The 27,798-nt window shown below is 54.7% G+C and overlaps 1 protein-coding gene across 1 annotated transcript in view; it reads right to left on the reverse strand.

The window, feature by feature from the left end:
- Positions 1 to 4,274: 4,274 nt before the first annotated feature.
- LOC104481382 (cullin-9) overlaps positions 4,275 to 27,798 on the reverse strand; it is a 31,648-nt gene continuing 8,124 nt past the window's right edge. The window contains exons 6-42 of the mRNA XM_086743714.1: positions 27,066 to 27,204; positions 25,070 to 25,260; positions 24,284 to 24,668; positions 23,876 to 24,077; positions 23,363 to 23,570; positions 23,077 to 23,270; positions 22,723 to 22,940; positions 22,346 to 22,577; positions 21,874 to 21,979; positions 21,338 to 21,565; positions 21,083 to 21,173; positions 20,836 to 21,007; positions 20,528 to 20,633; positions 20,077 to 20,172; positions 19,825 to 20,000; positions 19,176 to 19,309; positions 18,920 to 19,096; positions 18,518 to 18,633; positions 17,871 to 18,053; positions 17,379 to 17,527; positions 16,825 to 17,035; positions 16,558 to 16,723; positions 16,257 to 16,402; positions 15,960 to 16,077; positions 15,310 to 15,512; positions 14,970 to 15,229; positions 14,529 to 14,892; positions 14,096 to 14,236; positions 10,477 to 10,641; positions 10,223 to 10,386; positions 9,212 to 9,305; positions 8,926 to 9,000; positions 8,338 to 8,448; positions 6,926 to 7,043; positions 6,461 to 6,594; positions 6,176 to 6,270; positions 4,275 to 5,244 (exon numbers count right to left, since the gene is read on the reverse strand). Of these exons, the coding sequence (XP_086599840.1) occupies positions 5,046 to 5,244; positions 6,176 to 6,270; positions 6,461 to 6,594; positions 6,926 to 7,043; positions 8,338 to 8,448; positions 8,926 to 9,000; positions 9,212 to 9,305; positions 10,223 to 10,386; positions 10,477 to 10,641; positions 14,096 to 14,236; positions 14,529 to 14,892; positions 14,970 to 15,229; positions 15,310 to 15,512; positions 15,960 to 16,077; positions 16,257 to 16,402; positions 16,558 to 16,723; positions 16,825 to 17,035; positions 17,379 to 17,527; positions 17,871 to 18,053; positions 18,518 to 18,633; positions 18,920 to 19,096; positions 19,176 to 19,309; positions 19,825 to 20,000; positions 20,077 to 20,172; positions 20,528 to 20,633; positions 20,836 to 21,007; positions 21,083 to 21,173; positions 21,338 to 21,565; positions 21,874 to 21,979; positions 22,346 to 22,577; positions 22,723 to 22,940; positions 23,077 to 23,270; positions 23,363 to 23,570; positions 23,876 to 24,077; positions 24,284 to 24,668; positions 25,070 to 25,260; positions 27,066 to 27,204 (6,267 nt within the window). The 3' untranslated portion in view covers positions 4,275 to 5,045. The remainder of the gene's footprint in view (positions 5,245 to 6,175; positions 6,271 to 6,460; positions 6,595 to 6,925; positions 7,044 to 8,337; positions 8,449 to 8,925; positions 9,001 to 9,211; positions 9,306 to 10,222; positions 10,387 to 10,476; positions 10,642 to 14,095; positions 14,237 to 14,528; positions 14,893 to 14,969; positions 15,230 to 15,309; positions 15,513 to 15,959; positions 16,078 to 16,256; positions 16,403 to 16,557; positions 16,724 to 16,824; positions 17,036 to 17,378; positions 17,528 to 17,870; positions 18,054 to 18,517; positions 18,634 to 18,919; positions 19,097 to 19,175; positions 19,310 to 19,824; positions 20,001 to 20,076; positions 20,173 to 20,527; positions 20,634 to 20,835; positions 21,008 to 21,082; positions 21,174 to 21,337; positions 21,566 to 21,873; positions 21,980 to 22,345; positions 22,578 to 22,722; positions 22,941 to 23,076; positions 23,271 to 23,362; positions 23,571 to 23,875; positions 24,078 to 24,283; positions 24,669 to 25,069; positions 25,261 to 27,065; positions 27,205 to 27,798) is intronic.

A 27,798-nucleotide genomic window follows, 5' to 3' on the forward strand; every position in this document is an offset into this window, starting at 1 on the left:
TTTCCCAAGGACTGAGGTGAGGCTGGCTGGCCTCTTGTTTCCTGGATTGTCCTTTTTGACAATGGATATACCATCTGCCTTTTTCCAGTCACTGGGAGCATCCCTTGATCACCAGGACCTTTTAAGGATAATGAAGAGTGGCCTCATGGCATCTGCCACCTCATTCGGTACTCTTGGATGCATCCCATCTGGAACCATCGACTTATGGGTGCCTAATGGACTTGAGCGGTCGCTAATTCTGTCTTCTGTGCACTGCTTTGCTCCTGACCCAGGTCCTCCCAGATCCTCAAGCCTCCTGACTGCTAGGAGGCTTGGGGACGTGGGAGGCCTGAGGGCAAATCTTGCCAGTGAGAAGTGAGCTTTGACTTTCATAACTCCCTGCCTACACGTGTGTTTTTGAAAACCTCATGGGTAGTCTGCCTTTGCCCCTGCCTTCTGTGTGTTAGGTGAAACAAAGTCTGACAGCCCAACAGAGATGAGGCTGCTGCAGCTCCTGTCGTAGTTCAGCCCTGATCAGGACCAGACTACGCAGTCTGTCTCTTGCTCCCCCCACCCTCCGAGAGAATAGGAGGAGATGATATAAGAAAAACAGCTCAAGGTTTGAGATAAGGACGGGGAGAAATCCTTAAAGTTACCGTCACGGGCAAAACAGACTCGACTTGGGGAAAACTATTCATTTATTTCTAAAATTAGCAGGAGAATGAGACAGGGAACAAGATAACCTCCCCCCACCCCTCCCTCTTCCCGGGCTTAACATTATCTCTACTACCTTCCCCTCCCGAGCGGCACGGGGGGGGAAAAGGGAATGGGGGTCGCGGTCAGTTCATCACGCGTTGTTTTACGCCGCTGTATCATCGTCGGGGGAAGAACTCCTCGCATTCCTCCTCTACTCCAGTGTGGGGTCCCTCCCACGGGCCACAGTCCTTCGTGAAACTGCTCCGGCGTGGGTCATCTCTTCCATGGGTGCAGTCCCTCCAGAACGGCTGTCCCAGCGGGCCCTCCACAGGCCACAGCCTCCTTCAGGCCTCCACCTGCTCCGGCATGGGGTCCTCCACGGGCTGCAGGTGGATCTCTGCCCCTCCGTGGACCTCCATGGGCTGCAGGGGGACAACCTGCTCCACCATGGTCATCACCACGAGTTGCAGAGGAATCTTGGCCAGAAGCCGTATTACTCCTCCCCCTCCTTCTGAACTGACCTTGGCGTCTGCAGCCGTTCCTCACAACAGGCTGGCAGACGTCTCTCAGGATCCTTTTTACATCTTATTCACTTCTCATCTCCTCTCCACTTCTTGCAGCCAGGCCGGGCCGAGTTGGGCCCAGTCGGCTGCCCGGCAGGAGGCCAGAGGGTGAGGCCTGCAAGGCCCATGAGGCTCGCGCCTCCCCCTCTCTGCCCCCGACTCAGCTGCTTCACATCTTCTCCTCCTTTTTTTCCTGTTTTCCCCTACTTAAATACGTTATCGCAGAGGCGTTATCACGGGACATTCTGCTACCAATCGGCTCGGCCTTGGCCAGCAGCGGGTCCGCCCTAGGCCCGGCCGAGTCCACTGAACAAAGGGGAGCGACTTCTAGCAGTTTCCCACAGAAGCTACCACCTTAGGCCCCCCCTCACTAACAAAACCAGAACAGCTCCACACCCTCAAGTCCAACCAGTAGTGAGGCTAAGCACCTATTCCACGTAGGCACACAGACCAGTGTGAAACATGAGTATAGATAATACGTGGCCAGCCACACAGAGCAACGCAGGCAGAAACACTCCACTCACACAAAACCAAGCAGCACCAGTGGCCTCATCCTGTTTCTCTCGTTGGGTGATCAAGATGAAGAGCTGTTAGTGGGAAATACATATAGACATACGTATGCTGCCAGCCCCCCAAGTAGATGGGCACAGATCTGCAGTGGAGCCCTAGATGTCAGCCTCCCTAGCTGCCAGCACCCGGACGCATGAACCCTCAGGGCTGCAGCCCCACACCAGGGGAAGGAGTGGGGTAGAAAGGGGAAAGGGAAAACTGGAAAATAATGGGGAAGGAAAGGAGGAGGGAAACACTGGAGGAAAGGAAGGGAGGGAGGAAAGGGAAAGAATTTGTTTGAGGACAAAGGGAAATAAGGAAGGGAGAAAGGGGGAAGGAAAGGAAAGCAGAAAGGTAAAGGGAAGGGGAAGGCAAGGGAAAGGCAAAGGGAAGATGGATGGAATGAAAGGAAGGAAGAAAGGTAACAGAAAGAAGGTAAGTTGGAGAGAAGGAATGAAGGAGAGCAGGCAGGCAGGCAATAAGGATCAGGGAAGAAAGGAAGGAATGAGGTATTAAGGAAAGTAGTGAGAGAAGAAAGAAGACTGATTAAGGAAAAAAGTCAGGAAGGGAGGGAAGTGGGCAAGGAGGAAAAGAAGAAAGGAGAAAGTCAAGAAGGCAGAAGGGCAGGAAAACGGGAATTGAAGTATGTAAGTATGTAAAGTGAGGACAGAGGGCAATAAAGAAAGGAGGAAGTAAGAAGGAAAGTAGAAAGAAATGAAGGAAGGAATAAAGGAAAGAAAGAAGGAAAAAAGGAAGAAAGCAGGAAGTGCAGTGAAGACAGAGGGAAATAAGGGAAGGAGAAGGAAGGAAGGTAAGAGAAGGGAGGAAGTGGGCAGTTAGCACATCCATAGATATTGCACATATCTTTGCAGATTATCTTCAAACTCATTTGACTGTAAATAAATTACATAGGGGTTGTCATGAAGTAGGGAAATAGATGCTCGTCAGAAGCAATGGAGGTAGAACGGATAGTAGGTAGGGAATAAAAGGGAACTTGGTAATGATGCCGCATAATCTTATCTGACAACACAATCATCCAGCTTTACTTGGGTGGACAGGCACCTTACTGAGCCTGTAAAAGGAATGTGTCATTTATGTGGGGTCAATAAAAAGCCAAATGCCTCATCATCCAGTTAGCGATGTGCATGAATGGATGAATGAGATTCCCACTATCCCTACTTACTGTCCAGCGAAACCACAGCCAAGGGAACAGGCTTGGTGGAATCAACAGGGAAAGAAGACTTGAGCATGACTCCAGTCTGGCACTGTGAAGAGACATCAGAGGTGTAGAATAAATGGGACGCCCCGCAGTTGTGCAACTCAGGACTCAGTCCGGTTGCCAGTGAAATACTACTGATAATTTTTTCCACTTACCCAGTGAGGTATGTTGAGGGGTGAGCCCCAAAGGGCTCTCACTTCTGATGCCAAGTGCCTGGCATGACCTGCTCCAGGGATAGTGTCAGGTTGGGCATTTGACTTGGGGCAGTACACCTGTCAAACCGTGACACAGGTGTCCTAAGGTGAGCTCAGGGAGGACAGAAACCTCCCACACAGCAGAAGATTAAGGCTCGACCTTGATTTTTCAGTACAAACACTGTTCATGAAAGCAGGACTTCATGATCCTTCTGACTTTTGGGGTTGTAAGCAGGCATCCAGGAGACAGTGGATGACGAACTCCAGGCACGAGCCTCCACCTGAGCAACTCAGGAATCTAGGATGTTCTGCTCTGTCCCCCAACAACCTGGGTAATTCAAGCTGTTCCTGCAAGGACTGGTCACAATGGGGAAGATGAGGCTGTCTGGGCATCCCCACCACATCCTTCTCTCTAGGGGCCCTGAGGATAGGGCCCAGAGAGGTGTCACTTTCTGGTTGCGGGGCAGGGAACTCATTTGCCACACAGGGAGAGCAAGGCTGGGATTTCCACCATGATAGACTCTGGGGTTGAGCCAGGAGATTGAACCCCATGCAGGACTAGGAGCAAGGGGGTAGGGGGACAGTGGAAAAATCAGTCCTTTCTCCTTATTCTGCCCCTGGCAGTTGTCCCCTGTCCAGCGTGCCGTAACAACCCCACATCCCTCCCAGATGATCTTCAAAACAATCCCACAAATCTTCAAATCACCCCTCAAGCTCCGACTGCAGTCCCACATCTGCCTTCTGCTGGGCACCAGATGAGACCACCTTTGTGAACATGCAGGCATTCAGTTTTGCACCTGCTCCCAGAAACACCAGCCCCATCACTCTGTGTGGTTTCATCCCCTGCCCTCTCTTCCATCCCTCCCCAATACCTCTTACTCTTCCATGAATTGCCCAGGAAGGAACAGCCACTTTGCAGGGCAGATTGCATGGCCTAGGTGAGGATCCCAAACCCACACCAATTTCACAAATAACTGCTGCGACGAGCACATCCAGCTCACATCCTCCTCACTCAAGAATGTCCTGCTCTCCTTTCACACCCATGTTCCCCATAGACAACAAAGAGGCTTGTGCTAGAAGAAAACTGTTTCTTTTTTAAACAGAACTTTTCTCAACCCTTGTTCATCAGGGTTTTCTTTTTTTTGCAAAGATAAAGTATTATCTGAACAACCTCTGCGCATATATATATATATATATCACATATGTGTGTGTGTGCGCGTGCATACATTTATACACTTGAAAACAGTCTTGCAAACTTGTGCTGCTCACAGCAGCCCATCCTGCTTCATAGCAGAAAAGACAACTCCAACAAACAGCAAAAAAGCTGTCCCCCTCAACTAGAGGAATGCGCTGAACCACATCCATCTGTGGCTCTGGAGGGAATCCCACCAGCTCCAGATGGGAGGCTTTGACTTGTGTGTAAACACATCGCTTTACAGCATTCCTAGACACAGCTGGATTGACAGTGCCATGCTAGGAGACATGCAACACCCACCTGTGTCCAGTCCTTGGGGACAGCACACCCAAGGACACTGAACCATCCTTTAACAGGTGGCAAGCAGTCCTCACTCTGCAGCTGGACTATGACTTTCTAACTCAATGGGATACCTATGGGCAGAAATGGAGACAAGGGAGAAAGGCAAGATGTCTTTTTGAGAGGTGGCCGCAGTAACACAGCCCATCTGTCCCGGAGGAATGTTTCTGCATATCAAAAGGGAGTCAATGAGAAAGTAGCCCCCGAAGGAAATGTCTCTTGTCCTGCCTGAGAGCTCCTCACTGTCTTTGAGGAAAGACACTAATGAGACAGAGTAGAGGCAGAGATCCAGGCTGGGTGACAGTCCACTTCTAGTCATAGGCATCATCATCATCAAAGTAGGAGTCACAATCAAGGTTATCCGACTCATCATCGAACAGAAAGTTGTCTTCATCAAGGTCGTCATCATCATCATAGTCTTCCTGCCACTGCGGTTCATACTCCTCATCTTCAGCATCTTTGCCACCTTCATCAGCGTTGGGGGAGTCACACAAGACAGTACGTTTTGGCCTATTGAGGAGGAGACCATCAGAGCAGAGCCCCAGCTGTGAGCAGCAACCACAACCCAGCCCCTCACCATCCTTGTCCCCCCTTCTACCATCACCTCATCCAAAGCCATGTCTCAGGGACACAGCAGCCATGCAGGTGCACCTAGGAGAAGGTGATTAAATGGCCTTATCCATGCGTGCAGCATAGAGCTGTGTCAGAGAGCCCCCTGTGACTGGGCCAACAAGCTGCAGTCTGCCACAAGCTCTGGTGTCTCAGCTTAATTTCAAGGAGACCAGAAACCCTGCTCTGAAACAGAATCTCTCTTCACTCAGTTGTCATTCTTTCTTGCAACACTCAGCACCCTTTTCAGCTCCTGGAAACACAGCAGCTGTCATAGGGAACTGGTCACAGTGGCATAGCAGAGACCAGTTGTGTTTCTTGGTTTAAACAACATGTCATACAGGAATGGACTTTGTTTTGAACTCATCACCTTCCAATCATACTTAACACCTGCCAGCTCAGTACTCTAGCATATGGAAACAACAAACCATCCATTTCACCTCTCAACACACAATTTTACCGCTGTGTCATCTCTTCTCCATTCCCTTCTTAAAATAAGTGTCAGACCCTTCTATCTCCCCCCATGTAGGTTCTTCTTGCTTCTCTCATTTAGACACCTCCTAGATCTCTGACACACCTGAATAACAAGTGTGACTCTTCACAGAAACCCAAAAGTGTCCAGGGAGAGCAACTTCCATAACTGGGTCTGCCAGTGATGGAGCTTTCTTGACCACAGGTTACATTGTTATCTCAAACCGCAAGGCAGGATGCAAGCAATCAGTACCTGTTATTAACTCTTTTGTATATCAGCGAGCACAAGAGGAAACTCTGGTCACCTGCTTTTTGTCTGCGCTCACCCATCTTTCCTTGTTATCCCGCTAAGAAAACTCACCCTATACAGGCAGGGGCTGAAGTAGGCACATTTGAGAGTTTCACCTTTCTCTGACCAGGATCTGCCAAAGGCTGGAGCCCAACATGGAAATCCTGCTAGCATGGAAGAACAGCCAGAAGAGAAAGACAATGTGATCTGGGGTGTATTTTGTGCTGCAAACCTCTTCCCTACATACCCACAGCACTGAGAGTCTATCCCCTCAGCTGATCAAGCCCCTTTCTAGGTTTGCCCAAGATCAAACTAGACCAGAGCAAGACAAGCCAATAACAGGCTTGTGGACTTCACCTGCGTGGAGTGCCAGAGAATTGCAAAGAGACGCTCCTTGATCTGGTGTACCAACTCCAAACCAGCACTGAAATGCTCTGCTTTCAGGAGCTGAAGAGAAGAGGCCAGGTCCTGGTACTGCAGCAGGGTTTCCTCTGCAATTCAAAGCCAACAAAGTCACACTGATTTCCCCACTTTTAAGCAAAGACCAAGTCCCTTGGCTCTGATTATGAAGCCAGTCACAAATACTTGGGTCTCCTGTGCACACACATTCCTCTTTCAGAAAGGAACATGTTGCTCCTTACCGCATCAGTCTCCACCAGCAGCCAAACTACTTCAGTGGATTTCCCAGAAATGGTATCAAGAAAGAAAAATGGGCTGGGAGACGTGAGAGAGACAAGCTGGGTGCTGGTGCCCCACTAGAAAGCTGCCACCCTTTGAACCAGACAGCTGGCAATGCTACCTTGGAGAGACTGTAGGACTTACCCAGAAGGATCTGAAGAGCATTAGTGTGCAGCTCTAGGCTCTCAGTCTGCTGTTCCACAATATCCATGCTCTCAGTGTCCTGGTTGTAGTAGCTGTACACACAGGAGTAGGCCAGCACCTGGAGCAGTACAGATCGTGCTGTAAGCATCTTCCTTCAGCTTCAGAGTAGGCAAGAAGAGAGTAGCATCAAACCCTCCCAGACTCTATTACGTATCAGTGGCTTGAGAGAAGCTTGGCAGCTGTGGCAATAGGCCAGTGAACCATTATGCCAAGTGATAGCAGTACCAGGCTACCTAGAGCTACTCGTAGAATTAGAAATGAATGTGTAATTATTTTGTACTGAAGTCTGAAATAACTGATTGTTCCCAACTGCAAGCCATCACAAGAATAGACTGTAAATGCATAACAAGTGCGACTGAGCAGCAGGCAGAGAGTCAAAACAATGAGTGCACAGAATCTACACATTGCTGGGCAGCCCAGGTTGAACTCAAGTGGCAATGAACTGAGAGAATTGAGCCAAAAGAGAAGCAGGCATGGTGCTATACAGCTCCAAAAGCCCATGACAAAGGCATTTCCAAACTCTTACTATGAATGAATGACCCTTAAAGCCATCCAGGCACCCAGCAGGAAATAAGACCATGTTCCCATTTAAAGAAATGTGCCAGAAAAGCCATCAGCAGCAAGCACCAGTGATATGTATCCTGGCAAACACAGGGGCTACCATACTGAAAAGACAAAACAGGGTGAGACACCCTTGTTCCACCTGCCTCTCTCAGAATCAAGTCTGCCTCCACAAACAAGGTATGTATTGCAAAGGCTATACTGCAAAGGCAATTCCCACCTCCTTCCTACGTTACAGGGCATAGAAGACATTGCAGGCCTAGGGTGTCACAGGCTTACTGTACACGTCCAGTGGCTGCACTGCAAATACTTCCTAATGTGGCTATCAGGTAACTCGGTGCTTCCAAAACACCTACAGCTCAGGAAATGAAGTTAAGAAAGGAAAATCATAACACGAGCATCAAGAGGGTCTTCCTAACTGTAACACAGCATCAGGAGAGCTTTCAAAAGGTAAGTACCACCACTGGGGCATTTCAGATTGGAATGGACCAAACCCAGTATATGAAAACCCTAAATACAGATCCTTGTGCTGATTCCGTGGTGTCAACTTGAGCTAAGCTCCAAATCCTGTCACCTGACTGTGAGGAACAGTGTAGACAGATCCCAACTCCAAGTGAGAGCAGGGAAAGGCAAACATGAGCTCTTTCCCTGTCCTGATGCTATTCTTCCTCTCAAGCTTTTCCTGTCTCCCCTTGTTTGGAGTAGAGCAAGGCTGGCATCTCCTCACTTTAAGAAAGGCATAAAACACACCAATAGAATTCAGTCTAAACCTCAGCAAGCCTCATCCTTACCTTCCGTGCCTGTTCTAGCACTTTGCAGGCATCAAGAACAAAGGTCAAAGTCCTAATTTTTGGCATCGAACCGATGGAAGAAACCCTGTTTCTCAGACTCATGGCAAATTCCTGCAATAACCACAGGAGGAAAAAAAAGTCAATGTCAATCTCCACATGACTTAAAAAATAGCACCTTCCACAGCAACAATCGCTAAGCATCCTGAAATGCCATCCCCGAAGATGCAGGCAGCAGGAGAGCATTTACTGCATCCAGCTAAGACATCTCTGTTGTGCCATCACTTCAACCTTTTACAGTATCTCAGCTTTAGAGAGAGTTCAGCCTTCAGTCGCCATTGCTTCCAAGTACTGCATCAGTTTGAGCACACGAACACCACAAGTTAGGTGTTCAGTTTCCACAACAGGCTTGGTAGAAGAAAGCAGACCAAGAACGACCCCTTACGTCAGAGCAAGGGTGAAATGACCACCTGGATCCAAAGTGTGCTTCTCAGCTTCAGGTGAAATACATTGAGACACAACAGAAACCGTCCTGCTCACCAGGGCTAGGGCAACAGAGTCAGCATCTGCAAAGAAAGGAGGAGGTCCTACCCTTGCATGATGATGAAAGGTGCATCTCTCATTGTAATCCTGAAAACGCTTCTCCTGCCAAGCTGCTTTGCTCACCTGAAAGGAAAGGTAGAAGTAACCTGTAGCAAGTACCAGGGTTGCCAGGAAATGGCCACCATGCATACAGACTTTGACAATACTATCAGTGTTACTGGCAAGGGCACAAAGTCCAGAGTAAAGGGCACAAGTGGAGATCCTCACCTCTCTCTGAGAGGCCAGGCACATCTGACCACAGGAATGACCCACTGGGATACAGCAAACCACTCACCATAGCAGAGCAGTTGTAATAATCCTTATGAGTCGGCCTCCAGGGCTTGAGGCATCGCCAACAGAAGCCATGATTACACTTTGCACACGTCATACTGCATGGCAGGAGAAAAACAATGGGAATCACTCAGTCCTAACAGCCTAACAGGCAGTTCCTCCCAGTGCTCCCCTACATCACAGGGCTGGAGTGTGCGACCCAGTCACTCCCATTTGCTCAGTATGATGCACTTCCCTGATGTATTTTTTAAAGCCTTTGCTGGAAGTAGATGGTGCTTAAAACCAATCATTGTGTCTCCAAAAATGACCTGCGTAAACTGGCAGCATGATCTGCCAGTACCAACTCACCAAGTACTCGAAGGATGAACTAAGCATTCCACAGTTTTAAGCAAGATCCACATGAGCACCTCACCTCCTCCCTCAGTAATGCAGCACTCCATAGTGCAGAAAGGCACTACACAGCCCCAGGGCCACACACAACACGTGGGGAGAAATCACAGCTGGGCACTAATGGCTGTGCCAGTGCAAGAATGAAACAAATGGCGAATCCTAGGCTCTGGCTTCAAAGCCAGAGGTAACTCCCCTATCATGTAAAAAGCTGCCAGAGATCTAAGCCAATACAAAAGAGACCGTTAAAAGAAAATTGCTTAAAAGTTACAGGAACAGGTGAGCATGAAAAAAAAACAGTGCTGAGATATCCACTCCCCTAACCTGTACCTCTGTGTGTCTATAGCAGATTCTGAGAGCAGACAAGTGTGCACTGTTAAAAGGTACTGCAAAATCAGTTTAGAGTTAGCTCCACAGAGCTATTAATGGATTTAACTCTGAATGCTGGGAAATATTTTGCTTTTCCTAGGAATTAAAAGCAATTTCTCATTCCTCTAAAATTAGAAAACTATAGTTCTATGCTATAATTCTTACTCCACAGCTAAATAAAAAAAAAAAAGCACAATGGAGCTAACTGTTTATCTTTGCCTTCTCCTGTCCCCAGTAGCAAACAAAAATGGATACTCACTGCAGGCATCCCTCATTTTTCTCTATCTGAGCCTGGCAGCTTGGGCAGTGCTTCGAAATGAGCTTAGCCAGGTGTTTACTTTGGGCCTCACTTGTCATTCCCTCATAGTACCCATCGTCATCCACCCACTGAGACATGTGGCTGCAGCTGGCAGGATAATGGGCCTGAAAGAGAGAGCCACTCAGCTACAAAAAAAGCAGAATGGTGCCTGCCAAACCCAAAACAGTATTGCCTGTGATTCAGCTCAGCCTCACCTCTGGGAAGTTGCAGTTGAAGCAGGATATCCAGGAGCACTTGGAACAGGCTGCCCCATAGCCAAGTCCATCCTTAAGGAGGATCTGATCACAGCCCTGAGGGTTGGTGCACCATGTCAGGTTGGAGCAACACTCAACATAGCCTCTGAGGAGGGCTTTTTCATACTGTAAAAAGGAAGCCAAGAAGGAGATTTAAGGCAGGGAAGCTGCATGGTTAGGCCTTACAACTGCGGTTTGGTGCTTCTGGGCTCTACATCTGAACAACTGCTCACAACAAAACAGCACTAAGTGAGTTTACTGTTTCATTCCCTTTGTGTAAATTACCCATCCCTTGTGTTATATCTGGAGGCTGTTTCACATAATCACAGAATAGCTCAGGTTGGAGGCACTTCTGGAGATTAACACTAGTCCAACCCCTCCAGCTCAAAGCAGGAGTGCTCAGGACAGTGTCCAGTTGTGTTTTGAGCATACCCAAGAACAGAGACTACAAGCCTCCCTGCCCAACCTGTTCCAATGTCCCATTACCCTGTTAAAAAAAAAAAAAAAGTTTTCTTATGTTTAAATGGAATTCCTTGCATTTAAATTAGTGCCCACTGCCCCTCTTCCTTTCACTGGATATCACTAAGAAGAATCTGGCTCCTTAATTCCATCCGTGTATTTACACATTGGTAAGATCAACCCCTGAGCCTTCTCTTCTCCAGACTAAACAACTCAGCTCTCTCAGCTTCTCCTAGTGGTGTTCTAAAAGCTAAATCATCTTTGTGGCCTTTTGCTGGATGCTCCCCAGTACATCCATGTCTTTCTTGTACTGGTGTGCCCAGAAATTGACATGGTACTCCAGATTTGGTCTCACAAGCACAGGGTAGAGAGAAAGGATCACCTTCCTTGGCCTGCTGTCAATGCTCTTCCTAATTCAACCTGAGATGCTATGGGACCTTCTCAGCCACAAGGGCACACTGCTGGAGTATGTTCAACTTGTTGTCCACAATGATTCTATTTGTTTTTCTCCAGGACAGCTTTCCAGGTGGTGTACTCAGTTACTATAGACTGTTCAAACATACACAAAGCTAGAGGAAATTAAGAAGAAATCCCATAGTCTTCACAGCCCTCCTGCAGAGATTTTTGCATACCTGGAGAGCCACTCTAAAGCCACCAGGCACAGAAAGGACAATACAGGCCACAACAAGCACTAGAGAGAAAAGCTGCAAGTCCCAAGCACTGAAGGGCTCAGACAGTACTATCATTCATTTCTGTCTCTCATTTATCCTCTCTTGTTCATTCTCTCTCAGACAACCTGAACCAGAGAATGTGGGCTGACTGGCTGCAAGGATGTCAGCCTGTGTCATGGTAAAATGCCTGGTGGAGGCAAAATCTCAATAAAGCCACTTCCTTCTTCTCAGAGTCAACATTTGTGTCTGTTGTCATCCTGTTGATAGGCAATGTGATAGATAAAGGAGAGATAAATGGATACTTGAGTCAGCAGACAGCACCACATCACAGCCTTCACAGAGGCTCAGTTTCACAACATCTGACGTCTGGAGTTTTGCTCTATCCTGTTTTCTTGGTGAAGAGGAGACAGAGACACAACTGCTGAAGTGGATCTAGGATTCCTACTGAAACCATAACAGAAAAAGCTGCTCTCAGGAAGCCTAAAAAAGAGGCAACAAGTGTCCAATGAAGGCCTGGGAAGAAAACTAGCCGGGTACAATCGAGAAGTTGCCAAGTACCACATGACATTAACCATTAGATCTTAGAGGAACCTTTGCACATGCTGGAGTTAATCCAGGTATGGAGCCTATGGCATGATTCCCTACAAAGAATCCCTGGGGGCAGAAGGGAAGTCCACCTCTGAGGAACAGACTCACAAGGAACTTGAGGGAAACAAGGTTGAGAGAAAACCTCTTTCACAAACATGACAGGGTTTATATTTTGTAGAAATACAAGCATAAAAAGTTTAAACTCAAATATTCTTGTATTAGCAAGAGTCCAGCCAGCAGACAAGGGAAGGGATTTCTCACAGCTATTTGGCACTGGTGACACAATTGGATACTGGGAGCAGTTTGGGCTCCCAAGTACAAGATGCACATTAATAGACTAGAGAAAATGTCATCCACAGGCCACTAAGGCAGTCAAAGGCTGGAGCACAGAATGTAATGAGGGGAGGCAGAGAGCTGGGTTTGTTCAGCATGGGGAGAAGGCAGCAGAGGGGGATCTTACCGCTGCCTGGAGCTACCTAGATGTAAGATGCAGAGAAGATTTAACCTGAAGCAGTATGTTTTAACTTCAGTGTTAGATCTTCACACAATAATCTAGCTATTTTGAGCACAGGGTTGGACCAGAGATCTCCACAGATTATTGCAACCTAAATTATTCTATAACTGTATGTGTGACTCTGCATGAGGCAACGCTCCAGCCATACCACTTCCTGAGCAAAAAGGGAAACAGATAACATTTCAGTGAGAGCATCAGAGCAACTTGTTATAATTGGCTGCAATTTATGTCAACCTATTTTTTTAAAATAAAATAGCCATAGCAATAGGATATAAAGTCCTGTTATCACAGATAGGTGTGACTACAGGATTTGCAAAGTCAGTAAGAACTAAGTGTCCAGATACATGCACTAATTCTCCAAGCACTTCTTATAGAAAAGAAAATACAAAAGATTCATCAAAGGAAATGCTTTTCTGTAGCCTTGCCCAGTCTGGTTGCTAGCTTGCAGGCTTAAACAAAAATTACAAGATAAAGCAGTCTTTATGACCACTGTTCACTTCTCCTTATGACTGGATCATAATGACAGTAACAAGCTGGAAAAGGACGAGAATATTTTTGGAGAAGCAATTGCTGGTAGAGACTTGTCAAACAACAGCACAGTGGAAAACAGATGAGACACCTGTTCTGTCCAGCAGTTAACAAGAAGAGTCTGTCATGCGACAGGCACAGCTCTGCCATTAAGTGGCGAGGGCATTCAGCTCTAAGCAATTACTAAAAACTGAAAGAATAGGGAGAAAAAGTAACTTCTGCCTCAGAACAAGCAGCTCCTGCTGCCCTCTGCTGACTGAGGACTCAGGTGAGCAGAGCTCAGGAAGCCTGGTTTAGAGATGTCCGTAGACTTTAATTAGAGTGAAGATTAATTCTGATATGGTAACTTCTGTCATCCTCACAAAAACATGAGGTGCTCAAAGCCAGAGACTGATGGAAGAGAAAGGACGTTTGGGGTCATTGATGCAGCGATAAAATTAAATTGCTCAAACGTTTTCTCTTCATTTGTCCTGTATTTCACAATTGCTTTCAGCACACCAGCAGAAGATACTTGTTATGAGTTGTTACGACAGTTCTCACCTGATCCTCAACTAAGGATGCACCTGAAATGTTGTTTGCTGGAGACACGTTCAGAGGAAATACCACTGTGCTCTTTTGCTGATGTTACGTGTTCCTGAATAGCTGGTATTGACCATCATCAGAGAAAACAGACACCACTGGGCAGAAATCTGGTCTGCCTCCATTATCACACTGCCAGTCTTAGTAATGGAAAGGGGAAAAGCAGCAGCAAGATTATCTGCTAGCGCTGACCAAAATGAAACAGAGCCTGGACACCCAGTAACCACCTCTCCTATGTCACCTTGGCTATAATCTCCTCGGAGGAAACGATGGAACAAATGAAGGCTGTAGTCGGCTGTGCTCGGCACTCAGATATGGGACAGGTGCAGTTGACAACCATGTTCTGTTCAATGCGAGTCGTGAGGTACTCACTCCAACAGGGCTGTGAAGGCAGAAGAGGAGAGATCAGAGCTAAACAGGAGCTGCACCACCTGGGTCACATGACCCTGGAAGCCCACCCCACCCAGCAGAGGGTGCACAAAACCACCACAAACCATGGGTAAGTACTCAAAAGCCCAAAAGTGGCAACAGATTAATCAGGAGCTGAGAAAAGAGAATGTACAAGCTCTGTGAAAATCACCTGGTAACAGCTTCGGACAAAGAACAGCAGCTCCAACTAGGCAGCAGCAATTCCCTACCAAGTTACAGGAGCCAAAGAACCCCAGGACCTTCACCTTACAGCAGTAGTGCATGCAGCAGAGGGTTGGTGGCTTCTCAGTGGGACATAGCTGGTTCACGCAGACTGGGCAGTGAGTTCCTGGGCTTGGGGGAGGCTGGGCATCCCGTACTTGCAGCCCCGAGGAGATGAGCAGGGTCTCACGGTTCTCCACATAGCACTGGATCAAAAAATCCACATTCCACCTGCAGTGCATGAGGAGGTGCTGAGCAACATCATCTGGGATGCTCAGAGTGTCCTGGACCTGCTGTACTGTCTGGTTCATGAGCAGCTTCGCCTCCTCTGGACTAAGTGTGTGCCCCATTGGCACCTGCAGCATTGCCATCAGAAACTCCTCCGACCTGCCTATGTCAGGATTCACCCTGACATGGAGAAACGTGTCATGTCCATACTGGGTGGAGATGCACACCCCTCCACACCTGGAGACATGCATCCCTACCAATGCTGGCAGTCTATGATGTCCTCATCTGGAGATGCCTCTGGTGGCCTGCTCTGGAAAACCATTTGTGCCTGTCCCCCAGGAGGTGTTGTGGGTTCAGCAGAGATGTATTCCAAGACATGAGGCCTCTTCTCCTGGCGCCGCAGATAGCCCTGGTTCAACAGGTGCAGGACACAGGACAGCACATCCACACTGTGGCAGCAGAAGCTCAGGAACTGGAGCCCTGGCCCCAACTCGCCCTTCTGACAGGCATCAATCACCTACAGCAGCAAGGGAGCCCCACGTTGCAGCGTGGTGCAGCACCCAGGCGGCCCCTCGCTGCCCCGCAAGCCCTCCATACCCTGAACACCAAGTTGTCGATGTGGAGCTGCTTCTCCACCTTGAGGATGCGGGTGATGAGGCAGCAGAGGATGTTCCTCTTCCTTTCCAGGGCGCTGACCTCAGCCCTCTCCGCCCGCAGGTACCTCTGCTGGGGCAGCAGCCTCAGGTGGCGGCCAGAGGCCTGGGCCAGGGCTGCCTGGTTCAGCTGCAGCACACCTGGAGCTGGCACCCGGCCCAGGGTCAGCCAAGCCCTGAGCTGGGCCCTGAAGCAGCCCCAGGACACGCGTGTGGCTCTTGGGCCCAGCCCTGGGCCTCCCACTGCTGCCTCCACAGGTGTCAGCCCCACTCCTGCCCCCCATACATGGCCCCTGGCAACAGCCACACGCACAACCCCTGGCCCCGGTCCCCAGCCCCACACAGACCTGAGACCCAACCCCCCCACCCTAACCCAGGCTCCATGCACGGCCCCAGCCACAGCCCCCCACACACCCCCCAGCCCTACACGTGGCCTCGGGCCCCAACTTGACACATGGACCCGCACCCGGAGCACCAACAGACAGACTCGCCTCAGCCCCATCGCGTCCCCTATGAGCTTGTGCACCCCGACCTCAGCACCTGCCTGGGGCTCAGCCCTGCACCTCCCCAGGGGTGCCCCAGCCCCACACTCACCTCCTGGCGTGCAGCTCCACACCAGGACACCCTCGCCGTGGGTCAGCGGTGTCAGCGCGTGGCGCACCAGGTCTGCAGGGAGCCCCGTGGCCTGCAGCAGGGCCTCCACAGCCACCTCCTGCAGGAGGGCATGGGAGGGGAACGGCCAGCCAGGACCCATGAGCCACAGGCCCACCCAAACAAGGACCGGGGCCGTGCCCCAAACACCACTGGAGACCCCACTGGAACAGAGGACGCGGCCCTGCTATGCTCCAGCACCCACTGCCTCCCTCGCCCCACGGCAGCCCCAGCTCCTACCTCGGCGCTGTTGAAGCACAGCAGGATGTACATCTGCAGCGTGGACACGTGGAGGACGCAGTCTCCAAACCGCAGCTCAGCGTGGCCCAGCCACGTCCACTGCAGCCGCCGGGGCTTCGCGCACGCCCAGCCCAGCTGGCTCTGGCCTGACAGACACAGCATCAGCACAAGGGCCGGGCGCTCCCAGCACAGCCCAGCGCTCCCAGCACAGCCCAGCGCTCCTGCCGCTTCAGGCTGAGCTGCCACAGAGGGCTCGGGCCCCGGCGAGACCCGCACACACCCCCGCGGCCACGACACCCACTCTGCCTGCAGAAGTCGGCAAACTCATTCAGGGGGGAGCACAGGGCCACCGAGAAAAACCTCCGGGGTTCATCCATGTAGCAGAACGGGGAAATGGGCCAGCAGCGCGGGGACAGGGCCACCACCTTCACCTCCGGCACATCCGCCACCAAGGCCGTCCCCAGTGCCTGGGCATGTGGACACAAAGGGCAGCTCAGGACAGGGCCCAGGATCCCCATGAGGAACATGGGCGGCCCCCAGCCTCCCCACCCCACCACAGCACGCTCACCTCGTCCAGGCCCGCGTCCAGCTCCAGCAGCCGCTTGTCCTGCTCCTGCAGCCGGAAGAGGTAGAACTGCTGCTGGAGCTGCTCCGACTCCGCCAAGTTGCTCAGCATCTCTTGGGGGAAGCGGCTGGGGAAGCACAGCCCGATCTGCTCCACGATGGCTCCTTCCAGCCAAGATGACCCTTGCGCCAGGAGCCGGTCCCCCAGGTAGTGCCTGCACAGCAGCCGGCCTTAGGTCAGGGGCCGGCCCGAGCCCCATGGCCATCAGCCACCCGCCAGGAGACAGAGACAGCCCCAGCCTCACCCCAAGGCGCCTGGGCCCAGCAGCACCCGTCTCCCTTCCCTGTGGCCAGCAGGGAACGTGCCTGCGCAGACTGCCAGTGCCTGCGGGCCCTCACAGCCTTTCCCTCCACAGGCCAGGGCTGGGAAAAGCAAAGCGGGAGCACCCCTGCCACACCAGGCCAGGCTCAGCCACGGACTCGGCTCCACCTGCGCCTCCCCCACCATGCCGCACTGCACCAGGCCCTCTGGTCCCGTGGAGACACCGCACCCCTCACCGGTAGAAGTGCTCGAAGGTGTGGGCGAGCTCCAGGCCACTGAAGACAACAAAGGGCTCCAGGATCCGCTGCAACTGCTCTGCACTGTACACAGCCCCATGGAGCTCCTGTATCTGCCTGTCAAGGTAGCGGGCAAACTGCTCACTCACCTGCAGAGGGACAGGGCTGGCTGCGGAGGGGGCTCACCAGGTGGCCGCGGGGCCAGGCTGGGGGGATGTCCCTGAGGGGAGCAGCTGGGAAGCCCTGGGGCTCTCGGGCAGGGGCCAAGGGTGCTCAGGCAACAGCCCGAGGCAGGGGCCACACTGTGACAAGTGCCATGCAGGCGCAGATGGGCACCATCCAGGACCACTGCAGGGCAGGGCTCCCTGGCTCAGTGGGGCCAGGACACAGCCCACCCAGAGCTCACCCAAGGCTGTGGGCCAGGGCAGCCTCTCCAGCCTACACCCGGTGAAGCCGGGGTCCCAGCGCTGGTGCCGTGCTCCCTCGACTCACGTGCAGGGCAGCGGGGAAGGGGAGCTGCAGCAAAGCCCCTGCGAAGCCCTGGCCCAGGGCCAGCACAAAGGCAGCCTGCTGCCCAAAGAGCTCCTCCGTGGCGCCGCGCAGCCGCTGGTACAGCCCGCAGTATCGCTCCACAAGGTCCGGCGCCTGCCCTGCCGCCTCCAGGAACCGCTGCACCTGCGGGATGCAGCGCAAGAAGAGTGAGCCACAGCGGGACGCGCCCATGGCCCGCGGGAACGTCCACAGGCCCAGCCTCGCTCTGCCAACACCAACAACTCCCCAGGTCCTGGCCAGGGGCCGACTGGAGGTGCTGCTGCCCTCAGCTACCCGGAGCTTGTGGCGAGGCAGGAGCGCAGCCCCGAGGGCTGGGCAGGGGCAGGACAGGAGAGCAGCAGCAGCCCAACGGGAAATCAGCAGCCCGACACGGTGCCTGGCTGCCAGCCTGCAGCACCAGCCTGAGCCCTGCCAGGGTGGGAAGCGGGGCTGTCCCCACACCCTTCGGGCACCGTGGAGGCCAGGTACAGCCCTGCGCCCTCCCCACGCTCCCACGGCACTGCCAAACCCCGCTCCCTGCTCCCCCTGCCCCGTGCGGGGTACCACACGTCCTCTCCAGCCCCCAGGGCCGGCCCTCCAAGCTCTACCTGCTGCTGCACCACGCCGCGCCAGCACTGCGAGATGCCCCAAAGGCCGCTTGACTTCTCCACCACTGCCTTCGCAGCCCGAGCCGGGGCCTCCTTGTTCTTCCCCTCCTTCCCGCCTGCCAAGGGACAACCCCGCGCTCAGCGCAGCTCCATGCGCAGGCTCCACGCGCCCACCGCCAGCAGCCTCCCCCTCTCCCTGGGGGGTGCAGGGCAGAGAAGATGCCAGGGAGGCACGGCCACTGAAGGGCCACAGCCACGAGCCTTCCCTGGCTCGGGAGCCTCCCGTGCCACAGGGCCCTCCCTCCCCCCAGAGCTCCCCAGCGGATCCCCGTGGCCACAGCCTGGCACTCCGGACAACTGCCCTCCCAGCCCCGTGGGAGAGCAGCCCCTCGCTTCGCTCACCAGCTGCTCTTGTCTCCTCCGGCTCTGGGCCACCGGGGTCCACATGGACCAGGAGCTGGGTCAGGCGCCGCACACGGCAACCAAAGACAGCACTACTGCTTGTGGGGCGGCAGGGGGGCTCCACGCTCTCCAGGTACTCGCTCAGCAGCCAGGCCAGGGGGCTGATGCCGTGGGGGTCTGCAAAGCCAAGCAGACTCAGAGTGGGGTGCCTCAGCCTGGGGCACGGCACAGATGGGCCGGGGAGAGCGCAGGGTACCTGGGCTGGTGATGCTCTGCACCAAGGGGCTCACCAGGGCCTCCCAGCACGTCCTGCCCAAGGCCCGGGCTGCCTCCTCGTCAGGAAGGAAGCGGGTGGCGAAGCCCTGCTCGTGCTGCAGCGCTCGGTTCAGCCTGCAACAGCAACCGGCTGGCACACAGCGCTGCCAGACACCTGCTGACAGCCGGGGGGACTCCCCCAGGAAAGCAGAGCGCAGCAGTCGCTCCCTGCCCTGCCCCTTGCCAGGCACAACAGCCCAGTAGCCCCACTCGTCCCCAGCAGCCAGGGCCTCTCGCTGGCCCCGGGCCCTGCCCACACTGGGCCTTGGGGCCCTTGCAACCCCGGCCAAACTGGGGGGGGGCGTGCGGTGCCTGCAGCCATGAGATTCTGCCTGCGCCTGACCGACCTCTGCCAGGTCAGGACACGCTGGCCCCTGCAGGGCACCTGTCTGCTGGGTTACCCATGCCCACATGGCTAGCTTAAATCTAAGGACCCCAAGGTGGCCCTGGCACTACAGGACCCCAAGGTGGCCAGGAAAGAGCCAGGGCCCCTCCCTGTCCAGGCACAACACCCACCTGCTCCTGCCAGCCCCGTCCCCCCAGGCCCCGGGACAGTGGGAACACGACAAAGCAGCCAGGAGACAACTCACCTGCCAAAGAGCTGCAGCAGCTGCTCCCGGTCCCGGCAGATCTCCTGGCACCAGGCGTGAGCCTGAGCAGTGCAGGAGAGGAATGTCCGCCGGCACAGCTGCTCCTTGAACACGGGCCAGAAAGTGGGCTTGGGACCCAGCACCTCGATGCCACGCACGCGTGTGTCAATGCCGCCCTACGGAGAGAGCGTGACCCTCAGCTCCGCAGGCACAGCCCTGACGCCCCACGCTGCCAGCCCCCCGCTCCCCTACCTGCTGGCACCGCTTCACCCGGATCTGGATGACGGGCCAGAAGCGTGTCAGGTTCTCCAGCAGGACCACTCTGCTGTCCGAGGGCAGGACGGTCACCTGCAGGCAGACAGCCAGCCCTCAGCACGCCAGGCAGCGAGTGCCAGCCACCCTGCACCCTCCCCTGGCCACCCCCCGTTACAGCCACGGCCTCTGTACCCCCCAGCAGCCCCTACACAGCCCCTGCCGGGGCCCCACTTCTGGCTCACAGCCCCGGCCCCCAGCCTGCTGCAGACAGGGCTGCAGGGCACCCGCTGCCCACAGCCAGGAGCTCCCACAGCTCCTGCGGCAGAGCTACTGCCATCCCCACCTCCCCACAGGGCACCTCCCAGGGCCCCACATTGGGGTGAGACCTTCGCGCGGCGCAACAAGGAGCAGCCCACCGCTGGGCCTGAGCGGCCTGTGTGCAACTCACCGAGTTGAGCTCCGTTCGGATGGTGGCAGGGCTGTCTCCCCCCAGCACCACCACGCGGGCCGGCATGTAGCTCGAGTCCTCGCTGGCCACCAGCATGCTCATCTCCCTGCAGCGCAGCAAACACCCTGCTGCCCAGGAGTCCCCACCTCCCCGCCTCGGCCCCTGCCAGCCCCACGCACTGCGGCCCCCATCCAGCGACCCCCAGGATGGGGTCCATTGGGGCAGGGCTCACACACACCCCCAGAGCCCTCTCCTCCCCGCACAGCCACTGGCCCTCCTGGCCCCACGGCCCCCCGGCCCAGCCCCACCTGACCACCACGCCACACTGCATGTGGACGGTGATGAAGTGGGAGCCGGTGCTGCCGTTCGACTCCCAGTACGTCTTGGGGTTCCTGTCCGTGAGCTTGCTGGCCCGGTGGGGGTTGGAGGAGACCTGCACCTTCTCCCAGCACTTGTCCTCCTTCACCTCCACGCTGGAGCCTGTGGGGAGAGCACACAGAACCTCCAGCTGCCAGGTCAGCCCATGGGGCTCCAGCCCCCACTCCCCGCGCTCACCTCGGCACAGGTTGCGCAGAAAGACATCAAAGAAGGGGATGCTGATGGGCTGGTGGCTCCGGCGGTGCTCCTCGATCTGACCCAGCACCAGCTACAGGACGGGGCCAGGCTCTTACCGGGGGGCCTGCGTCCTCATCCCCTCACCCACCGCAGGGCTGCAGCAGGCAGAGAGCAGAAAGCCGCCCCTCGATGCCAGGCACAGCTGGGTGGCCCCCAGAGCCCCAGCCCAGCCGGGGCGGGCCCCCCCAGGCCCACCTGGATGCAGCCAGCCAGGATGCTGGTGGTCAGCTTCTTGCAGAGGCTGGCGTACTTCTCGCAGTCCGTCACCAGGTCGAGCAGGGCTGGCGCCAGCGACAGGGCCGTGCTGTGCTTGTCCAGGGCTTTGGACAGAGCCTCGCGGGCGCCCACACGGCACATCGCCACTGCACAGTCCTTGCTGGCGGTGGCCAGGCGGTGCAGGAAGCCCACGACCTCCTGCACCACCTGCTGAGCAAGCGGCCGTCAGCGGCTGGGCCAGCACTGGGAACCCACCGGCCCCAGCAGCAGGGTGCCGCAGCCCTCCCTCCCCTCCACCCCGACACTGCAGCAGCACCCACAAGAGCCTGGCGGGGCACGGCGCTGGGCACGCCAACCACCGGGACACGTCCACGACAGCCCCTCGCAGCACGTTGGCCACAACAAGGCCAGGCTGCTGCAGGCGGGGACGCCGCTTCACCCACACCAGGCCCGGACGATGCACGGCACAGGCGGCACAGCCACCCCTGCCCGCCAGGAGTCCTGGGCCCCCTCACCTCCCGGTCGCTGCTGTGGGCACTCAGGGAGGACAAACAGGGCTCCACACACTCGTGCCAGGGCAGCACGTCCTCCTCGTAACCGTCCAGGAACTTGTTCAGGATTCTGAGTGACAGAGGGGGCCCGTTCAGGCCAGGGCACGCAGACAGCACTGCCAGAGGCAGCCCTGCTTCTCTGCCCCACTTGGGAGGCCAGCACCCCACACGGACTGGGAGCCAAGGCCCCCCAGGCACCTCAGACACCCCACCAGCACCTAGGCACCTGCTGCTTTCACCCCACATGGCCCCGTGCCCCAGGACACCCCACTCAGCACCCACCTCTGTGCTGGGGTGCACCCACCCCTGCCCCTGGGGAAGAAAAACAGCCCCACCAGGACCCACAAACACGTGCCACCTCCCCCCAGCATCACCACCAGCACTCACACACCTGCTGCGGAGGCCCCAGACCCCCACCAAATCCCCCTGGACCCACCTAATGATGCTCAGGCTCACAGCCTTCTCTGCCCCCAGCACCTCAAAGCTGTGCAGCAGCAGCCTGAAGCACTTGTGGTCCTGCAGCAGCTGGGCCACTTCACCCGGGGGGACGGGGCCTTCACCACACAGCTGCCTCTCCAGGGCCACCAGCATGTCCTTGGACAGGACGCCGTCCCCTAGGCTGCCCATGAGCTTCCGCAGGTCCTTCAGGTCCAGTGGGGCCTCTCTTCCTGCCACGACAAGGACACGTGGCCCCAGCCCAGGCACTCACTTGAGAGGCGCCAGCGGGGTGCTCTGCCCTGGCAGGCGACGCAGCCCTGCCCACTGCATCCCTGGGGCAGTGGCGTGGCGGGCGGGGGGCAGGCAGCACGCTACCTGCTGTCTCTGGGCGCAGGGGCAGCCGGTGCTCCGCGAGGCGGTTGATTGCGCTGAGGGCCAGCATGGCGTGAGGGCAGCCGGAGCTCTGCCCGTCCTCCCAGCAGCTCTGCAGCACCACGGGGAGATGGCAGCTCGCCAGCTGCTCTGCCAGGCCCCGGTGGCCGTCGATCAGCATGTTCACCACCAGCAAGCCGTTCTGCACGCCTGAGGAACCCCTGTGGAGACGAAGCGACGCGGGCACCTTCCTCGCCCAAGCATGGAACCTGCCCTGCGCCCACCTGCCTGCCTTGCCCACCCCCGCCACACAGAAGGTCCCCCCACCCCCAGTCACCATCCTCACTCTGCCCCTACCCTGGGACCCTCTGCATGGAGCTCATGGCAGCAGGGATGGCACTCAGCAGGCTTGCCGAGCCCTCACTGGAGGCAGAGCCGATGCTGGCAAAGATCTCCTGCATCATCTGCGCGTCCGCATGGTTCAGGGGCAAGAGCTTCCCACTGTCACCTCCTGGCTCGCCGGCCACAGCTCCCACCAGCACCTTCAGGGTCTGCAAGGTCAAGAGCGGTCAGGAGGGCAGCGGGCATCTCTGCCCCCCCTGGGCGAGCCTGCACGCTCCAGCACCCCCTCCGCCACGCTCACCGCCAGGCCAGCCTGCTGCACCAGGGCGGAGGAGGCGTGCTGCTGCATGCAGGCCAGCACGGCCCGCACACCGCCCTCCGTGGCAAACGGCACGCGCCAGTCGTACTTCGCCATGAGCACGGCCAGCAGCCGCAGCGTCACCACCACCAGGACCTTCTCTGCCACCTCCGTGCTCAGCAGCTCCACTGCCACCTTCACCAGCTTCTCCCTGCATGGGAAGGACGCCTCAAGAGGAGCCTCCTGGCACTGCTACGGGCACCCCGGCACCCCAGGCCCTGCCAGCCACCTCCTCCCTGCCCACGGGGCTCTACCGCAGCTGGGTCAGCCCCAGGAACGAGCCTGCCTGGGACAAAGGGACCCAAGACCCACCTCTCTCCTTGCCAAACATGCAGGGACATATTGCCACCACTTCCACTGCCACCTCCCAAATTCCCACCTCCAGTCCTGCCCCCACCCTGCTGACCATGGCCCTCCCCAGCCAGCAGGAGCAGCACACAGCGCCCCATGGCTCACCCAACGCTCCTGGTCCCCAGCCCACCCTGGGCTTTGCCAAATTGCTGCTGGGGTTCAGGCTCCTCCTCCAGGGTCTTCATGATGTGCCTGAGCCCGGCCAAGCGCAGCCCCACCTCTGAGCTGCTGCTCTGGATCACATCCACCACGGCTGCAATCTTGGCCAGCGAGCCCCTCTCGCTCACCCCCTTGGAGCTGCCCAGCGCTGGTGGAAGGGAGGCAGGGGCACAGGTGTGAGGGCAGCAGGAACACCCCCAGCAACAACCAGGGTGCCATGCACCCACAGGCCCCCCGCTCCCCAGGCAACCTCTGGCCACCTGGCCTCCCAGCCCTGCTCAGAGCCTTCCTCCATTGCGGCACCGGAGCTGCTTCCAGCACCGTGCACGCGCCCCAGCGTGTAGCAGGCATTACCTTTGGTCTGCTCCTCTGTCTCCTCTGGCAAGAACAGCCCTTCCCTCTCAAGGAGCTCGTTGAACAGCTGGGAATCTGACTTCACCGCTGCAGTGGGGGCTTGGGGCAGCACTGTGGCTGCAGAAAGGTCTTCCTTCACCATCTTGGCCATCGTGGCTACAGGGCCAGTGCTCCTGCAGCTGGCACCCTCCAAGGACACCACAGTGCTCCCCTCATCATCCTGCTTGGCCTCGCTACCGAGGAAGTATTTGGTGTAGATGTGGGAGCCACGCAGGTCACGCTGAGTGCTGCCCTGGCACCGCTTCTCCAAGACTTGCAGCACCTTCTGGGCCACCTCCACAGGTACCGACAGCTGGATCAGGGCTTCTTCATCCACCTCTAACAGCTGGACAGATGGGGTCACGTTAACCCTCATGGACTCACCACAGACCCCACACCCCTTGTGACAGCCAATGCCAGAACAGGTGGAATGGCTGCACCATCAGACATCCCCAGGGCCACTCCCCAGTGCCACTCTCCCTGGCCGTCCCCAACCCAACCACCACCAGCCCAGACCTCCCACCTGCACTCACCACCCAGCCGCAACTGGCAGAATCACCCCATGGCCTTGTCGCGCCTACCCAAACCTTGCTGGACACAGGGTCACGGGAGACTGCGTTTCCTCTCGGCTGTCCTCCTTGCTTTGCTGTGCCCAGCTCCCCTCACACCTGTCATCTCTTCCTCCAGGCCCAGTCCCTTCCCTAAAGTTCTCCCTCCTGTTTCCCCACCGCAGGCTCTGCCCCATACCTGCTCTCCCTGGTCCTGCTGGATGAGACACATGATCTCCTTCTGCTCCTGCGCTTCCAGCTTCTTCACAAAGAAGAGCAGCTCCCACCACTCGGCACGGCTCAGGGCCTCTGCAGCCTTGGTCGACAGCTCCCCCAGGTAAGGCAGGGAGTACAGCCCCCCAAAGGGCTTGCACAACAACGGCTGCGCAACTGCAGGAGAGCAGAGCAAGGAAGGGCACTGTCAGCTCTGCCAATTCCCCCACGCTCTGCTGCACACCCCACCCTCCCCAGGGAAAGAGCTCATGCCGGCCGTCTGGGCAGAAGAGGTGCCCCCCGTCCCACAGGCCGCCGTGGGAAAGGGAGGTGACAGGAGGGCAGTGAGAGTGGGGGAACATGCTGGGAGGAGACCCCAGAAGCTGTACAGATGGGAATTCCCATCTTCACTTGAACCTCTTTGGGCTGTAGAATGGAAAAAGCACACACTCAAAACGGGCACCTCTAGCTCCCTGCTCCCCTAATCTGTTCCCACAGTGCCCAAACCGGCCAGGGCAACGCACTGCGACACCCAGCACCAGCAGGGTCCACAGTGCCAGCGCGCAGCTGCAGAAGGGGCAACAGGGCTGTCCCAGGATGCTAAAGGATTCAATGGATAGGAAGTTAATTCTGCCATGAGCTTCTCTTTTTTTTTCCCAAACACCTCCTGCAGCTAATAGGGTAAATACTTATAGGCAAAAGCAAAACGAGGTTGCAGTTATCACGTGCCTTTTAGCTAATGCATCCAAAATTAAGAGAGTGAGATAAAATCCATTATGTAGGTTAGATATTCCCTAGATAATTTATAAATAAGAGCTGAATCAACACTTGTTGATATCTGCTAAGCAAAAACTTGCAGCTTTCTCTGCAAATGCAAGATGGGAGACATTCACCACCTCAAGCCTCCACAGAAAAGGGGCAAATTCACTCAAAGAGGCTCAGGCCTGCTAAGAGCAGCTACACACGCGGCTGATTGCCAACAGTCAGTCACCTGAGCTAGTTTATCCAGCTGTCAAGATACAAGGCAGAAAGCATCTACTTTTTCAATTCAGCTTCTATGTGGGATATGACAACTGAAAAAAGTTTTACAAGGAAGTGAAACAGAGCCTATGCTTCTACCAAAATCAGAGAGACTGAGAAAAAAGCCAAAATCTAACCAAGTTTGTTTTAAGTTAGACACTTCCAACAGACATGCAGTAAAGCCTTTAGTTACAAGAGACAGAAGCCATTAAAGAAGCCATCTTTTCAACTGGCAATAAGGATATTTTTAAGTGGATAATTAGCTGCTGATCTTATGTATATTCTATCTCTTGCAGCAGTTACTTTCAAATCACTCCACCCAAAAGATGTCCTACAAGATCACACACATAATAGAAGAGTTACTTTAGCAGGTTTCCCTGGCCAGAGTCACATCAGGCACTGAAGAAGACAAGGGTATCTGAAGCCTGTATTTTCCCTTTTATCCTCTCCCAGTACAAGGGCAATGTCAAAGGATTCTAGGATACTCTGCAGATATCTTACGAAAACGGTGCATTTAGTGCTCACCTTGCCCAAAACTGAGTAGTGTGATGTTAAACAAACTGTTGACATATTAATGCTTTTAAAAATCTGCATCAGTTATTTAAGGGGATCTGAGGTTCCCTAAAGCAGCTTCATCTCAGAGAGATTCTATGTTCTTACTTTGGCAGTTTGTTCCATTAATTCAAACACACATTTTTTTGACAGTTGCAGTTTAATCCAAACTTTATGCTTTTTATATCATGACAGAAGTCTAGGATTCAAAAACACTCCATGCAACCACAAGCCATGTAATTTTTCAACCAGCTCTACATGGTCATACTAACTAAAAGCTCCTCATGCTTTCTAAATCCAAGCTGCTAGTTGCTATACGCCTAGCCATATAAAGTTTACCATCCAAAAATACGCCACAGTAGAATCAGAAAGAGACAATATAGACACACACACAGGGCACATAATCTCACCTGGGTCTACATTAAAGCTCTCTGTCAGACTGTATTCTTTTTCCTGAGCAGCAGGATCTTCACACTGATCTTCAAAGCCAATAATCTCCAACATGTGCCAACGCATCCCGTAGATCCGACCTGTTGACTGCCATAAAACCTGTGGGTGAAACAGATCTAGATGATCGGATTTGTTCACTCATTCAGTCCTCGTGCTACACTTGTCATCCCATTTCCCAAATGCATGGAGATAGCAAACACTGTTCAAGGAGAAGACCACCTCATTCATATACAGATTTCAACACACACATTGTCCAATTTTTAAGCATACCATCTTTACTAACTTGTTCCCCTGGTTACATGTGGATCTTCATCAAAAAAAACCACCAACTTTGCTCACAACCACTACCCAGCTCATCTAGCACAGCAGCAGTGAGAACAGTGCATCTAGTTAAGCATTCCTGCTCCAAAAGTGCCCAGCCACAGGTGCCTTGGGAAGAGCACACAAAGGAAGAACTCAACCAACACGACCTCAAGGCAGGTGAGCTGTATATAAAGGGTCTTGAGGCACAAACCACCTGGTGAATGCAGATGTAAAGAAAAGTATTTTTCCTACTCCAACTTTACCTTCTATTGGTTATACTTTTACACCTTTGTCACTCACTAACCCTCTCAGACAGGTTTTGGGCCCTCAACAAGCATGTCTCAAAGGCAGCAATTGTTTCTTGTGCTTTGTCCAAGTTGCCTCTCAAAA

Source organism: Chlamydotis macqueenii, chromosome 3 (assembly GCF_036417535.1).
Source record: "Chlamydotis macqueenii isolate bChlMac1 chromosome 3, bChlMac1.mat, whole genome shotgun sequence".
NCBI lineage: Eukaryota > Metazoa > Chordata > Aves > Otidiformes > Otididae > Chlamydotis > Chlamydotis macqueenii.